Below are 15235 nucleotides of genomic sequence, written 5' to 3'. Positions count from 1 at the left end.
AAACATCTGAACAAAGAATGAGTTTTTGTTTGTTTAATTTTTGTAGGTAAGTAAATGATAGAGCAAAACAAGGCAGAAAATGACAATTTTCTTCATCTTTTTGCTCACTGTAAAGTTGTTAATTGCTCCTACAGAAGGTTATGTGGGAGGTGGGGGGGGGGGTGTATTTTTAGTGTATTGAAATCTGAGCCGAATGAATAGGTTGGATTTAATATAAACAGCATTTGCTTGAATTACATAAACATGCTAGAGCCACATTAACATTTCCATATACTGTATATATTCCAAAATTAAGTGTTCAATACAAGTGACCTGATGGTAAGATTAAAACTAATATTACCTAAACAGCCAGTAATGTTTATTTGGGGTATGTAAATATGATTACAAAGCTCTGACTTCTGAAAAAAAATCCTAAGAATGAAGATGATTCTACAAAACTGTATGTCCTCTATATGTTTTGAATATAGCCAGCTGGTGTGCTGGAGGCCAGCGTATGATTTAGGTAATCTGGAGAAAGTATCCTTTCAAATAAAATATTTTTCACAACACAGGAACTTTTAGGGGCTTGAAATGAAAGTTCATTACTACTCCCATGAGTAGCCATTACACATGTAGTTAATCCTGTTAACTATGCTTGACATTATCTGAATTTTTTTAGAGCTCCATTTTGAGGAATCTTACTTTTTGGTGCAGTTTAGTGAATTATGTAACGTGTGTATATATAACTTCTTAGTAAAACTAACAGACCTATAATATCTTTATTTATTGCATTTTCCCAGCATACCTTTTCCCCACCAATATTAATTGATTTTTTTCTTCATACACAGCTGAGCCCCAAATCAGCATCTATCACATAATTATACAGAATAAAATAGCATATGTTGTTTTACATGAAATTGTCAATATTTTATGTTACAAAATTGCAACTCTGATTTATACTGAAGACTGCATAGATTTCAATCTGTAATTTCATAATGATTATTTATATATACACCTAGAATCTTGATTCAGCTGATAGATTTTGCAGGACTGGGACTTTGGACAGCAGAGAGCAGTATCAACTGAGTAACAGGTTGTTTAAAGCCTACTTCTTGGATTTTTAAACAGTTGTACAACTTTTAATCACAACTCCAAGATTTGTCTAGCTAAATCCCATGCAACCCTTTGTAAAGGGCAAGGATTCTGTGGTGGTATATAAATATCTAGATAGGTAGTGGATGTGGTTTATTGCAGGTGTAAAGTACTCACTAGCTTCTGTTGAGGTTTCACTTTCTGTAGAATACGTAGTAGAGTCAACTGAAACATTAAGACTTTTTTCTTCCTCTTTAGCTTTTTTAGTCACTACGACGGCTTGCCTTGGCGGCCGAGCCTGGCGCATGATCGCCAAAGCATCGTTGTGAGTGGCACCTTTAAGAGACTTCCCATTAATGGATAAGACTTCATCTCCTTTCTGGATAGTTCCTTCCTGAGATGCTAGTCCATTAGGAAATACTCTGTGAACCTATTAGAGACCCCAACCGCCACAAAAAAAGAGAAGACGTGACTAAGTCTCACAGTTAGTAAACTTGAAATGTGACACATTTTCATTTCTTAGCAAGAAAGAGAGCTGATGGCTCATGGATTGTAATTGTTGTGGTAGAAGCTTATTAAGATACAGGAGATACTGGGTGACTTGTAGCTGGTACCACCTTATGCTATTAGCCATCAGATTTCACAGAGTCTAACCAGGTCAGTCATCTTGTCCTGAACCTGCACCATTGACTTAAAAAAGAGAGAGAGTCAGGAGTCTGAAAAGAGGGATTGGTTATTTAGTAGATGACCATCTTCCTCTGAGTCCATGCTGAATCTATGCTGCAGTAGGTACTGTGCTCCTGAAGGCCTTCATCACTATTGATGATTAAATATCCCATTGCACTTAAAATAGGCATGCTAATCCCAGTTTTCTGGCAACATTTCATTCCAGTTTGCTAATTATCTTCTGCCACCATAAATTCTTTTCCATTTCCTGCCCTTTGCTGCTTATGTAGGGTTGCTGGGTACTGTTAAGGAGCTATATTTTTTAAAAAGGAAGTTCTGAAAAAATGGAGTGGCAAAATTAATTCCATTTTTCTTTTTGTCACTCAAACTTTTTCAAAGTTTGAAAAGTTACAGAGTAGGAAAAGGAAAAGATGGGGGGAAACCTAGATATTGTTTGTTTGTTTGTTTGCATAAGGTGACAAAAAGGGGAAAACCCAAAAATCTGAAAAAAAATTGAAAACCGAAATGAAATGACATGAACCTCAATTCAAAATTAAAATTTTGTTTCAAAATTTTCCATTTGAAATATTTTTTTGCAGAAAGTTTTCATTTTTGATGAACCCCCCTTTTTTTTGAGAGAGAGAGAGAGAGAGAGAGAGAGAGAACACTTTCCAGTTGAAACCATATTGTCCAGCTCTAATTTTTTATTATTTCCTTATGTACAGACTATCATTCCCACCATATGCTTATTTTCTCTAGACTTGAACTTGCCCAGTTTCTTTAATCTGTCCTCATAGGTCTTAGCTTCCAAACCTTTTCCATTTTTGACATTCTCTTTTCAACCCATTCCATTTTTTTGCCACCTTTTTTTAGACTGATTGTTTATTTTGGGAGTATTTTATGAGTGATGCTACTTACAGTAACAACTTTGTTTTCTAGATCGATTCCTCCTGCCAGGCTGAATCCAAGACCAGCATCTTCTTCTTTATGCAAAATTGTAACCTGAATATCATCAAATTGCTAAACACAGAAAAAAAATAATTTCGGATACATCCTACTATAATTCAAGATTACTAGAAGATCTGTATATTTTCTTCTGTATCCACTGTGTATTCTGCAGTGGCACTTAGATGGCTAAGACAAACTCTGTATTTGTTTTTATTTAATGGGCTAACTTCACCTGGGTATCATATCTTATGAATGAGTTTGTGTCTAAAAGTTTTGCTGCTTCAGTGAATGGCTGTAAATTACAATATATTAAAGATCACTGATCACTACTGAAATAGAGAGAGAAAATATTATTGGCTCAATGGTGAGAACTATGTACATGGTCTTCTAACTGTGAGAGGAAAAAACTTTTGTTATCTACAACTCATCCTACTCAATGAATAATGGTCTGTGGCTCAAAAATGACTTCTAAGCTGGGTTGCTATTTTTAATGTACATTTTGTTAAAGTTTTAATTGTAACAATAGCCTGGAATGAGCTGTTTCAGTCTGTTACCCTTTTAGATTACAGGGGAAATTCCTTTTTTTTTTTTAGTAGCACATACTCCGTGTTCTTAAGGATTCAAGTATAACACTCTTTCTTAAGAGAAACTGATTAATTTATCTTCACTTGTCTCATAACAATGTGCTTTTCTGTAGCTGGATGCATAGCTTGGTGGACAGGCCACTGAACTAAGCCTAGATTTTATTCTCTGTGCTTCCTCTAATTATATGATCTTGACCAAGCCATTTAGACCAAAGTCTTCAGAAATGTCCGTTGCTATTGATTGCCCAAATGAGAGACAATTAAGGCCTGATTTTCAGCTCTTCTGAGCTCCCACAACTCCTGTTGAGTGAAATGGGTGTTCACTGCCTCTGAAAATCAGGCCTCTTTAAGCTATCTCTAGTTGGGTACCTAAAATTGGTGCACACTTTTGAAAACGTTGGCTTTGCCCTCTCTGCACCTCAGTTATCCCATCTGTAAAATCGAGCTGATAATTCTTAGCCATCTTTGTAAAGTGATTTGAGATTTATGGCTGAAAGAACTGAGCGTTACTATTACATATTAATATTGGTGTTGTGTTTGTAAGAATTTCACATAGCAAAAATTAAACACTATTTTTTCAGAATAGCGTGTACAGAAAAGTGGACTTACCTTTAAGGTAGCCTCATCTAGTGATTTTACTTCTTCTATAAGCTTCTTTAATTCTTCAGGGGAAAGCAGAGAGATGACTGACTGCCCGGACGCACCAGATGCTTGAGATGAACAGTGTTCCTGTTTCTCTTCCTCTTTCCCTCTGTCTGTTAAACTCACAGTATAGTCTCTCAGTTCAGAGAGGCTTTTCCATTTTGAAAAGGGAAAAAAGCAACATTAATTTGTGATAGCAGCTTCCACACTGTGGCACAGAACAGGCAATTCTGGAATCTTCATATTTTGATCATACTAGAGTTTAACGGGTAATGGGCCAAGTGGTTCAGATCTCTATTTATTTGTTCCCAGTAATGCCTACTGTGTAACATACCAAGAGGTGGCAGGGTTGCTGCCTCAGTAGGGTGACCAGACGTCCCGATTTTATAGGGACAGTCCTCATATTCGGGGCTTTGTCTTATATAGGCACCTATTACCCCCCATCCCTGTCCCGATTTTTCACACTTGCAGTCTGGTCACCCTGTGCTTCAGTGATGACACACTTGTGTGAGCATTCACATGAAGGAATAAGAGCTCTCTTGAAACTTTGCCCCAACTCAAATTGAACCTTCCCTGGGCATTGGAAAAAAGTTCAGATAACTTTTTTTTTTTTCTTTTTTAATGTGACTCCAGACTTCCTAGTTATACCTGGGATTGGAAACGGGTAGCAAAAGTACCACACTCTTGTAATTATATCAGACTCTTGTGAGAGAGATTGTTTTCATTGTGTTTCAAATTTGAGCTAGGAAATACCCATCCCACTTTTGCAGTTACCAAAGGTTCAGATGCGTACCTGAGAGTGCAGATGCTTATCCAAACCATAACCCCAAGGCCCATGACATTAATTCATCACAAACTATAACCTTTGTAAAAGCTGTTAAGCACATAGCCTCCCCCTCTTTATTTAATGACACTGTCACATCAAACTAACACCACAGAGGGCATGTCTGCAAAACAGAGACTAGACTAAAAACATTTATGTACAATATATTTTGAATTACATACTGGGACACCCTTGGAGAACAGGAGGCAAGGTTTGGGAGGTTCACGTCCTGCTTTTAAAATAACTTCCCCCACATTTTAATTCTAGTTTATTTAGCTATTCTTTTCTAGATTCCTCACCTGGTTAGATATTTATAAAATATTATGAAAAAATGGTTATTAAAAAAATCTAATGTTGATAACCTGAGCAGTGCAAATCCTTAAGAGGCAAGACCTCTCTGGGGACGTGCAATGCATTGTTTTGGGGAAAGTATGGAACCCGTGCTGGCTACTTCATCTGGTGTGGCAGCAGTCAGACCTTCTCCTTTACTGATCCAAAAAGACCATCAATGCGCTGATGTAACAGCAGAACTTGGCCTAAAATGTTGGCAAATTGGTAGCATTGAAATAAAGGGGTAGGAGCAGCTGTATGGACTTACACTTAAAACTGCCCCAATATTGGGATTATCAGTTTTGGGTCCATTCTTCTGGCTCCAAACTATGGAGAACCTAGGGATATTGTTCTGTGGCTCAAAGAAGCTGGCAGCATAAAAGCTTAAAAATCTGTTCTCAATGGCAGCATGCATTCGACTGATCCTTTACATTCCTCTGAGGAGTTGTTAACTTTGTCTACACTCTAAGCAACCTATACTCCTATCTAAATTGCCTGAGGTGCAAATTGCTTTGTGCAGTGTGTGGGGAACTTTAATATGGTATCTTACTTAAGGGAAAATCCAGTGTCTGAATGATGACTCTCACTCGTAGATGAGGGCGGGGTCCCATTCTCTTCCATGGCGTGCGGAGATGATGTTTCCAAAGTGCTCCATGGATTGTTCCCAGAAAAGAGCGGAGACTGAGGAAGGCAAAGCAAAGATTTCATTAAAGCAGATGACACTTGATTGCTGATGGCATAGATTTTGCTGTATTTTTCATCATTTGTCTTCATCATCTCACAAGACTGGTTAGCAGTCAGGGGGAAGCTTCGTGTTCTTTGGCTCTGTGCTTTTGCTACTGGACAGTGAAGTTCAGTGGCTTGTGAAGACAGTAAATCCAAGGAAATTTCAGTACTTGTGCTGTTGCTTCTCTTTGGACTACAAGCGAGTGCCTCTTTGGGAGAGCAGGACCTATTTAGGCTCAGAGTCTCGACTGTAACCACAGATGGAGTTGATTGTAGTTGGCTGTTATCAGAACCTTCATTATAAGTGGCTTGGTTTAAATGAACTGCGGGTGATTCTGGCTCTTTTGGGCTGGGAGAAGTTTCTTTCTGGACTGATGGCTTTGGGCTGGGAGAAGTTTCTTTCCAGACTGATGGCTTTGGGCTGGGAGAATTTTCTTTCCAGACTGATGGCTTTGGGCTGGGTTTTCTGTTTCCTTTTTCAGGTGACTGAGGAGCACTGAAAGTTTCAAAGGAGTTTATTCTCTGCTTTATTGATGATCCTCTGGGTGAGGCCCGGGATATATTGGACCCCCGTTCTTTGCCAGAAACACTCTGGAGATCAATGGAATTTTGATCTGCCCGTGTGTTGATATCTGAATTTCCTTTCTTCAAACCTTTTAGACTTTGGCGAAACCAGGCTGGTTTAGGTGCTACTGGAGGGCCCTTTTTCCCAGTGTCACTTTCATCTGATTTGTATCCTTTTGAACCGTCTGCATCTGCTTCTGATTTCTGCAGCACTACCTCTGGGCTGCTGGGACTTTGATTTTCTTCATTTGTGTTGTTGGGGTCTAAGTCTAAGTGACTGTTTTCTTCACTCATAGTAGGATTAAACAAGCTTTTGATGCAATCAGAAATTCTAACCCAAGGGTCTTCTGCTGTAGTATCAAGACTGTAATCTACCCGTGGTTGTCTTCTAAGTACAGGCCTTTGTATTGATGAGATAGGATTCCCTGTGTTGTAGAAACAATTATTATACATAAGCTTTCTTTTCATTCCCTCCATATATCCCTTTCCATGCATCGCTGCTGCTTCACTGCCTGTGGGCTTCTCTACACTCCAGCCTCCAACAGGTTATTTAAAGTTACAACTCTCAATCTAAAGTTCTGCTTCATTGTGGCAGAAGCCGTCTTGTGCTGATACTGGATTTAGCTGCAAACCCAGGCTCTTCGGTGCTGGCTACTTCCCTCAAGGGACATGTAACCTCTGCAGCTAAGCCTCTCTCCTGACATACTGAGACACTGAAATCATTGTACATGCTACAGCACTGTCATGTTAAAATATAAGACTAAAATTATCTCATCTCAACTACAGCAGATTGAACTAGCTGGAATCGCAGCAGATAAAAAAAGTTATTCTTCCCTTTCTGCATTTTAAAGCAGGTTCTTTAAATATTCTCTCTGAGACCTCTCTTTGATTGATGTGTCTACATGTCTCTCCAAATGGATCCGTGCACTTTCCTAGTGTATACCATTTTCTCTTTGATGTAGGATGTTTTCTATATCATGGACTTATTAAAACTCTTACTGACTATTGGTGCAGACAGGACAGTGGTGAAGATTTGGGGGTTTTTTATGAAAATTTATTTCAGTATAATGAAAAGAATAACTGCTCAGGAACTGTTGCCATTTTAAATACTACTAGCTACCATTTCACTTCATTTCACGAACAGAATCAACAGTGCATCAACTTCATGTCAATTATCTATATTACATGCTGTTCAGTTTTGAAACTATAAATCAAAAATGTCATGTGGCACATGCTAAAAATAAAATTCAGTAACACTCAGTTTTTAATATAAACAAATAAAGTATCATCTGAAAACAACTAGTGATTCTTGTACGCCTATTACCACTTATTCTCTTTAATAACAGACAATCTATTCATCTTCTTTTGGTGTCGTTCACACTTTGAGTCAGAGATAGTTAATGCACAATTGTGTAGAAATTTGTCTGCTCACCCAGTAATTTACCGTTTTGCTGCAGTCTGTTTTTTAAAGATGGAATTGAAATGAATGCAAAACCATTAACCCTGCTAAATATTTTATGCACTCAAAGAGGTTGCTTTTGAAGCAAATGGATGAAACACCTACCTAGGTTTGCTTTCCTCTCTTGGTCTCTCTCTGCTGACACTTCAGTTGAGTATTCAGCACCTCTTGGTGTTACAGAAGTTGCAGAGAGACTGTGTGTTATAACTGTTTTATTTCCCTGTAGCAGCAGGTCTCCTGCTTCCTGTGGAATAAACAGGAAATAGAACTATGTCAAAACGTAATCACACAAACCACATTATATATGAGATGTAGAAAAATGCTCTTCATTTTCTTGTTTTTAATCTGAGAATAAATATTAAACAGCAGTAAGACTGATTTATTCTGTGCTCCAGGAAAGGGAGCAAAATATTTTATGTATGCATGTAAACACATTGGAAATTTTTTTTGTTAACATCTCAAATTTTGATGGATTGTGTCTGTTGTGTACCACAACAAAGCAAGATATTGGCTGCTACAATTTTAGACTTCTAAAACCAGCCACACAGTAATCTCTTGCAAATCAGTTAAGCAAAGACAGAAAATGAATTGTCTAGTTTCTGTCTTTATTTTACACAGTGCTTTTCTTTGTGGGTCCTTTACCCCCAAACACAAAATTGTAATGAGCCCAATTCATGGCTGGAACTTCAAGACTTTACCCCCTTTTGTTCTTGGTTGGAAATGCAGAATGAGGGGTTTTGTTTGAGGTCATAGTCGATGCTACTGGAGGCAGCCATTTGCAGATGCTCTAGAATTACCAGATTACTATGTAACTAGCGTCCCAAAGTTACCATCTGCCAGAGCTCCAGTGTTACTCACAGGAACCATGAACAAGCAAGAGAGAGAAATTCTGAAACAAAAGTGAGATTATCCTGTAAACATCCGACTACCTGGCAACTCCTGAACATTCTGACAGTGATGGGATTAGCACTTACTCCTCACTAATCCAGTAAAGAGTTTACCTCTGTCAAATCCCTGATCATTGCTGGCTTTGGTAGTCTCAATCTGGGTTCATTTTCTAATCACCTTCTGGATGGCAGCACCTTGTGTTCAGTCACCAAGAACAACTCCTGTCTTTTTAATATGGCGTTACCTTAACTCGCATCTTAGTGTGTGCTTATCCCTCACGTGAGACCACATGATGATAGTGCAAATGGTTAGAGTAGTAATGAATGATTTTCATGGGGACAGAAAGTAAACAATCCTGATTCAAATTCATTTTAAGCATTCTAATGCAACTAGCTTTGCATCTTTCTTCCAGTTAGGAGCCTGATCTTGTGTAACACTGCACAGCCAGATCTTCAATTGAAATGAAATGGGAATTCTGGAACACACGATTGGATCCAACTGACCGTGTGCTCCTGGCTGGTAGGGACGGTATCTACTTGCATATTGACACAGTGCTAAGTACACCGCCAGTGCTTTATAAATAATAGTTGTGGTCTGTAAAATATTACAGTTTAAAGCACAGTCAAAATTTTAAATCAAATAATTTTGGCTTGAAAAAAGTAAGCTCACAATCTGCGGACACCGCACACGCAACCGGGGCCAGTACTTCTCAAAGTGAGCAATACGATATGTTTGAGAAAGGAAAATAGAGAAGGGCACTAATAAATCTTTCGCTTAATTATCTGAAATCCATTTTGAAAAGTAGTAACCTTGTTTTCTATGCAGCCAAGGCCGGCTCTGGCTTTTTTGCCGCCCCAAGCAAAAAAAAAAATCAGGACAGCCAGAACGGCAAAGCAAAAAAAAAAAAAAAAAGCGGGGGGGGGGGGGGGAACCTGCGATGCGGCCAGAGTGGCAAAGCAGGGGGAAAAAAAAAACCTGCGGGGCGACTAGAGCCAGGGTGCAGGGTGCCTCCCTGCGCTGCAGACGTGCCCCAACTAGCGGAGGAAGGGGTAGGGAGCTGGGGGAGAGAGAGAAGGGGGGCGGCCAGGGCTTCAGCGGGGCGCTCGCCATGCCAGGAGGGCTCCGCGCCACTCCGGTCGGTGGCGAGGGAAGGACACGGGCTGCCCTGCCGGGCTTGCTACAGACTTGGGGCAGACGGAGCGCACAGCCTGCTCCCAGCAGGGTGCTCCCCTCCTCCGTGCCGCCGCCGCCCCCTATAGGGCGGCCGGATTGGCAAACCAAAAAAAAAAAAAAAAGCGACCACACCGCCCTAGGATTGGGCGAAATGCCGCCCCATAGAATCTGCCACCCCAAGCACGAGTTTGCTCAGCTAGTGCCTGGAGCCGGCCCTTTATGCAGCCCCCTGCCTAAGAGACATCAAAAGTCTTTCCGAGGAATCTTTCTTTGACTGCACTAAATTTTGCTTAGTGCATATTGATCTCAGGATTTCTTTTGTTCCCCTTATCGCTGCAGAATCACACTTGCAGCTTAATAGCCAAGAATTGCATTGTTTCTCAGCTCAAATAATTACTTGCTTTAAATGGGACCTCGAGAAGCTGTTTTTCCTTGTCTTAGCTGTTTTCTCCAACAAAGCTGATTTTCTAGTAGCTGTTGAGGTGCATGCATATATTTCTACTGCACTCCATCTTAGATGATAGGAAAGAAGTCTTCTTATTTTAGATGCTAAGCAAAAATGTCCTTATTCGTTAGCTTTATGCTATACTTTAACCAAGGCCTTTACTGTTGTGTGGGTTTATTTTCCTTGATAAGCCTTGAGCTAATGGTTGCTCAGTTTTGCTTGTTTCACCTGGCACTAAATTCTGTTAATTTCTACTAGCCTATTACTAAACCCTGGGTAAATGGGTTCCTTTTTTTAACAAACCACAACTCAGTTTCCACACACACATCACAGAACTGTACACACTTATGCAAATTTGCTTCTCTGTTTCTGTTAATTCTTTTGGGGGTAGGAGGGATGTACATCTAATTGTGTAGGGTAATTCACCTAATTTTAAAAGACTTCAAAAGAGCTAAATTAATCAACAAATAGGAGAGAGAGTCCATGGTTACTTTAACCATATAGCTAAAGCATTTAGGCCTTGTCTACATTAGGGATTTTGGGCAAACTGTTCCCACCGTTACTAATACCAGTTTATTTCCTCCAGTGAGCATGCTAGTGCGGTGACTGTTTCACATTCTTGTTCTTGTAGTTTACTGATCTCACTATTTATTGAATGGCTTGGATCTGAATTTGGTGTTGTGGAGTTAGGGAGTAACTATACTGACTTGACAGTAGAAGTGGTGCAAACTATCCCAATCCTAGCCTGTAGCCCACTGGTCTTCCCGTTTGACCAGAGACTGCCAAATGCTCTACATGGTTTTGTACCAATGAGGGATGTTCACTAGGGGACTCCAGGGAGAACTTCACATTCATTCTCACTCCTGTCTGAGTTTAGACTTGAACACAGTTTTCCAGAAGTGAAGTACAAATGCATTACAGCATTCCTCTACCTAGTGTCCCTCATTTGGGGGGTCCTATTTAGAACTAAGGTTCAAATTTCACTAAACAGATAACATATCACTTTACTTTCAAATATTCTAAAAGAAAAAACCCTGCTGTTTCTCCTAAAAACCCTGAGAACTATGCAGGATTTACCTGAACATTAGCAGAAGATGGGCTCCCATCATCTTGTAGCATAGGTTTCCCTTTCACGTCTGTGTTACACTGCTCAGTGTCTGTGCAGTCTTGTTTAAAATACTTCCTTGGTGGAGGTTTGGGCTTCGACGATTTAGGTTTTCTAACAAGAATCTCCGTAGATTTTTTTATGTTCTGAGAGGGGTGGCCTGCTTCATTGCCAGTGGGAGGGGAATGGTTCTCCAAACTGGTTCTGGACAATGAATCCAGCAAGCCAGGCAGTCTGGTAATTGGTACATCAATGCTGTGTACTTTTGCCTTCAAGTCAGCAAGCTGGTAGGGGGTGCCATTACTGCAAGATGACCTGAGGTTGTAACTACTGTCACTGCTGGAACGGGTCATTAGCTTCTGAGATCTGCGGCTGCAATAAGCAGTGTTCTTCTCAATGTGTTTTTCATGCTGGTATCTGCCATGCCAGCTAGTTTCCAGTCTTTTAACACCTGTATCAGCAACATGATTAAAATATATAAAATGCAGCATATATATTGATGAAAACACTCAGATACATTCAAAGCATTTACTTCTAAGGGTGTTAATCAAATCCACTGTAAAAGTAAACCAGTTGAGTATAGCAATCTGATCAGTGTACCACAGCGAAAAGGTGGGGAAGCATTTGTGGAGGTTTTTTAGATGAAGGAATCATTTAATTATTGGATACAAACTGTACTGCCCAGATATACTGTTCTGTATAGTTTGCTGTTGGTTCAATCTATTAACCCTGTTTGAGAAAGAAAGGGAAGGCAAAACATATCTCAGATTATAAAGCATTGCGATAATAGCACTCCATTCTGGAACTTGGAAAGTTAGCCCTAAGGGGAACTTAGTGTGCCTTTGGCAACTAGGGAAATGGGATGCTCATCCCATCCATGGATAGGCTGCATGTTACACTAACACCGCATTCTTGAGCTGCTGACATTGGGTCAGATAGCTTCAGCCAGTGACGGAGTTAGAAAGTCTGAACAAGCTCCAGAGGAAGTGAGCACAAGAAAATGTAATGGTTAAGAAAAGTGTGAAGGGAACGTTATCTAGCCTGTTTCTGACAGGAAATAAGTCAGAAATGGAAAGTGAAATCACAGTGAAAAAGTTTCAGTGGTGCAATCCCACTAAAGTTTACAACCATGCCACCTTTTTGAAAATTTTACCCCTTGTCACCCATGCTGTAACTCGGGCCAAGCATCTGCGTCTATCCCTTTAAGTCAAGGATGCAGCTCTTCCAGGAGCCCATCAATGTTGCTCCATCAATTGAACAGAGAGTGTTACTCAGCATGAGGATGATAGGGCTGGGCACTGTGCACCCCTAGAGCCAAACCTGCTACCTCTGCGGCGCCCCCAGTGTGAAGAGCAAACCTAAATTCAGTCCTCTCAAATGGCAGCGTATTGCTCTGGCTGTTCTTACCAGAAAAACAGAACATTCTTGTGAAGCGCATTAGAGGCTGGTTTTAGTTGTGAGAGAACAGAGGGGCGGGGTGTGAAATACTGAATACAGCAAGAAGAGGGCGGGAAGCAAGGGGGGGGCCACAAAGCATCAGCTTCACTGGGGTTGAGTCAGGGCCAGCTCCAGACACCAGCTGAGCGCAAGCTGGTGCTTGGGGCGGCAGATTGTTCAAGGCGGCATTTCACCCAATCCTAGGGCGGCACGGCCGCTTTTTTTGTTGTTGTTGTTCCGCTCCAGCCGCCCTGTAGGGGGCAGCGGCGTGGAGGATGGGAGCCCCCTGCAGCAAGCCCAGCAGGGCAGTCCTCGTCCTTCCCTCCTCGCCGACCGGAGGGGAGCCCTCCCGGCAGGCGGCAGGAGACAGCGCAGTGGGAGGGAGCCGCATGGCAGCACCCCCGCTGTCGCCCTGGCTGACCCCTTCTCTCTCTCTCTCCCGCCCGCTCCCTCCCCGCCGCTAGCCAGTCCCCCTGTACCCACGCTCCGGCCACGCCACAGGTGTTTTTTTTTTGCTTTGCCGTTCTGGCCGCCCTGTTTTGTTTTTTTTTTTTCCTTGGGGCGGCCAAAAAGCCAGAGCCGGCCCTGGGTTGAGTCTCAGAATGTTTGGGGTATGTCTACACTGCAGCTCGGAACAAGCCTCCCAGTCTGGGCAGACAGACTAATGTTAGCAGGGCTAAAGCTAGCATGCTAAAAATAGCAGTGCGGACATTGTGGCTTGGACAGAGACTCCGACTAACCACCCGTGCTCATCAGCACCACACCGAGCCCGGTCTCTGCCCAAGCGGCACCATCCACGCTGCTGGTGTTAGTGTGCAAGCCCCCACAATGCAAGCCTGTCTACCTGAGCTGCAGTGTAGACATACCGTTGGAGGTCAACCAGGTGTCTTGAGCTTTTTACGCCATTCTCTGGCAGTATCTCTCAGGATGGACTTCAATAATATAGCTCTATGCCAGGGGTTGGCAACCTTTCAGAAGTGGCGTGCCAGGTCTTCATTTATTCACTCTAATTTAAGGTTTCGCGTGCCAGTAATACATTTTAACATTTTTAGAAGGTCTCTATCTAGAAGTCTATAATATATAACAAAACTATTGTTGTATGTAGCGTAAATAAGGTTTTTAAAATGTTTAAGAAGCTTCATTTAAAATTCAATTAAAATGCAGAGCCCCCCGGACTGGTGTGAGTGCCACTGAAAATCAGCTCGCGTGCCGCCTTTGGCATGCGTGCCATAGGTTGCCTACCCCTGCTCTATGCTCTTTCCTCCTTCTTTCCCTTCCACTCCAGGTTACTTAACTAGTCTGGTATCTCTGTCAATACTAAGTCATAATGTCTCAGACAGCTGAATGAATTCCCTTACCTTCAGTATTCCATTGTTGCCTCTCCCTTCCAAATCTGTTGTTTTCCACAGCTTGTGAAACAGCTTCCTTTAGCTGCTGTTCGGATACCTATAAAATATCGTGTCATTCTGGGTCTTGCAAAGCTCACCAAAAGATTGGTTCACCACACAACTCTTCATTCCTGCAAACACTTTCTCACAAAAATAGTCCTTACTCAGGCAAGTGGCCTCAATGAATTTAATAGGCCTAAGCATGTGAGCAAGGATTACATGCATGAGGAAGGGTTTTCAGGCCTTTAATTAGTAATATATATTCAGAACAGTTGAAGCCTCTGTATTGACAATCTAGATAAATGGGACATTTTTCAAGAATAAAGGGTAGTTTATCCATTGTACAAGATGCACAATTCTGGGGTTGCCATTATAAGGTATCTGGATGGTGTATTTTTTTGGTGCACAAATTAACCCAAATAGGTCCAACAGACTATTAGAAAACATTTCTGAAAAAAAAAATTCCCATAAGGACAAAATATTTCTTTCATATCACTCAATATAATAGCAAGAATTGGCTGGGCAAAATTCAATCAAATCAAAACGCTGACTTTTAATTACATTCTGGTAGAGAGGCTTAAAATCAATACTATTGAGTTTCACATTCTATTCTTGGTGTATATTTCATCTTTCCCGGTTCTTACTCCTCAATGAAAAGTTTCATTTGAATGAGTTTCAGATACTCTTGTTTTCTAAGAAGCATATGTTGTATATCATTGTTCCTGAAAACCTGTTTCTTTACCTTGTTTATTCAAAGCACATGAACTCTCATGTAAGACACCGTTTCCACTGATCCTTGCACCGCATATATCTCTATACATAAGACAGCACACTATTTTGAATTTAAATATCTTGGGTTTGTACCTAATCCTATATCTTAGGTAATACCAAAGGTACTGCATGTACATCGGCACATTATTTGCCAAACTGATTTATACCAATTCTGCTACCCGTATTAGTGTTAGTTTGTCAATATTTGCTTTATT

At 40.9% G+C, this 15235-nt stretch overlaps 1 protein-coding gene across 4 annotated transcripts in view; it reads right to left on the bottom strand.

Moving 5' to 3' along the window:
• The window catches only part of IL16 (interleukin 16), a 66004-nt gene that overhangs the window by 1201 nt on the left and 49568 nt on the right, over positions 1-15235 (bottom strand). For all 4 annotated transcript variants that reach the window (XM_042856678.2, XM_024107538.3, XM_024107539.3 and 1 more), the window contains 7 exons: positions 14220-14307; positions 11397-11875; positions 7919-8057; positions 5615-6779; positions 3879-4062; positions 2656-2757; positions 1249-1501 (listed from right to left, as the gene is read on the bottom strand). In XM_042856678.2, coding sequence (XP_042712612.2) covers positions 1249-1501; positions 2656-2757; positions 3879-4062; positions 5615-6779; positions 7919-8057; positions 11397-11875; positions 14220-14307 — 2410 coding nt within the window. The remainder of the gene's footprint in view (positions 1-1248; positions 1502-2655; positions 2758-3878; positions 4063-5614; positions 6780-7918; positions 8058-11396; positions 11876-14219; positions 14308-15235) is intronic.

This window comes from Chrysemys picta, chromosome 10 (genome assembly GCF_011386835.1).
Source record: "Chrysemys picta bellii isolate R12L10 chromosome 10, ASM1138683v2, whole genome shotgun sequence".
NCBI lineage: Eukaryota > Metazoa > Chordata > Testudines > Emydidae > Chrysemys > Chrysemys picta.
The sequence above is the reverse complement of the archived record's forward strand: the minus strand, read 5'-3'. Positions and strand labels throughout refer to the sequence as shown.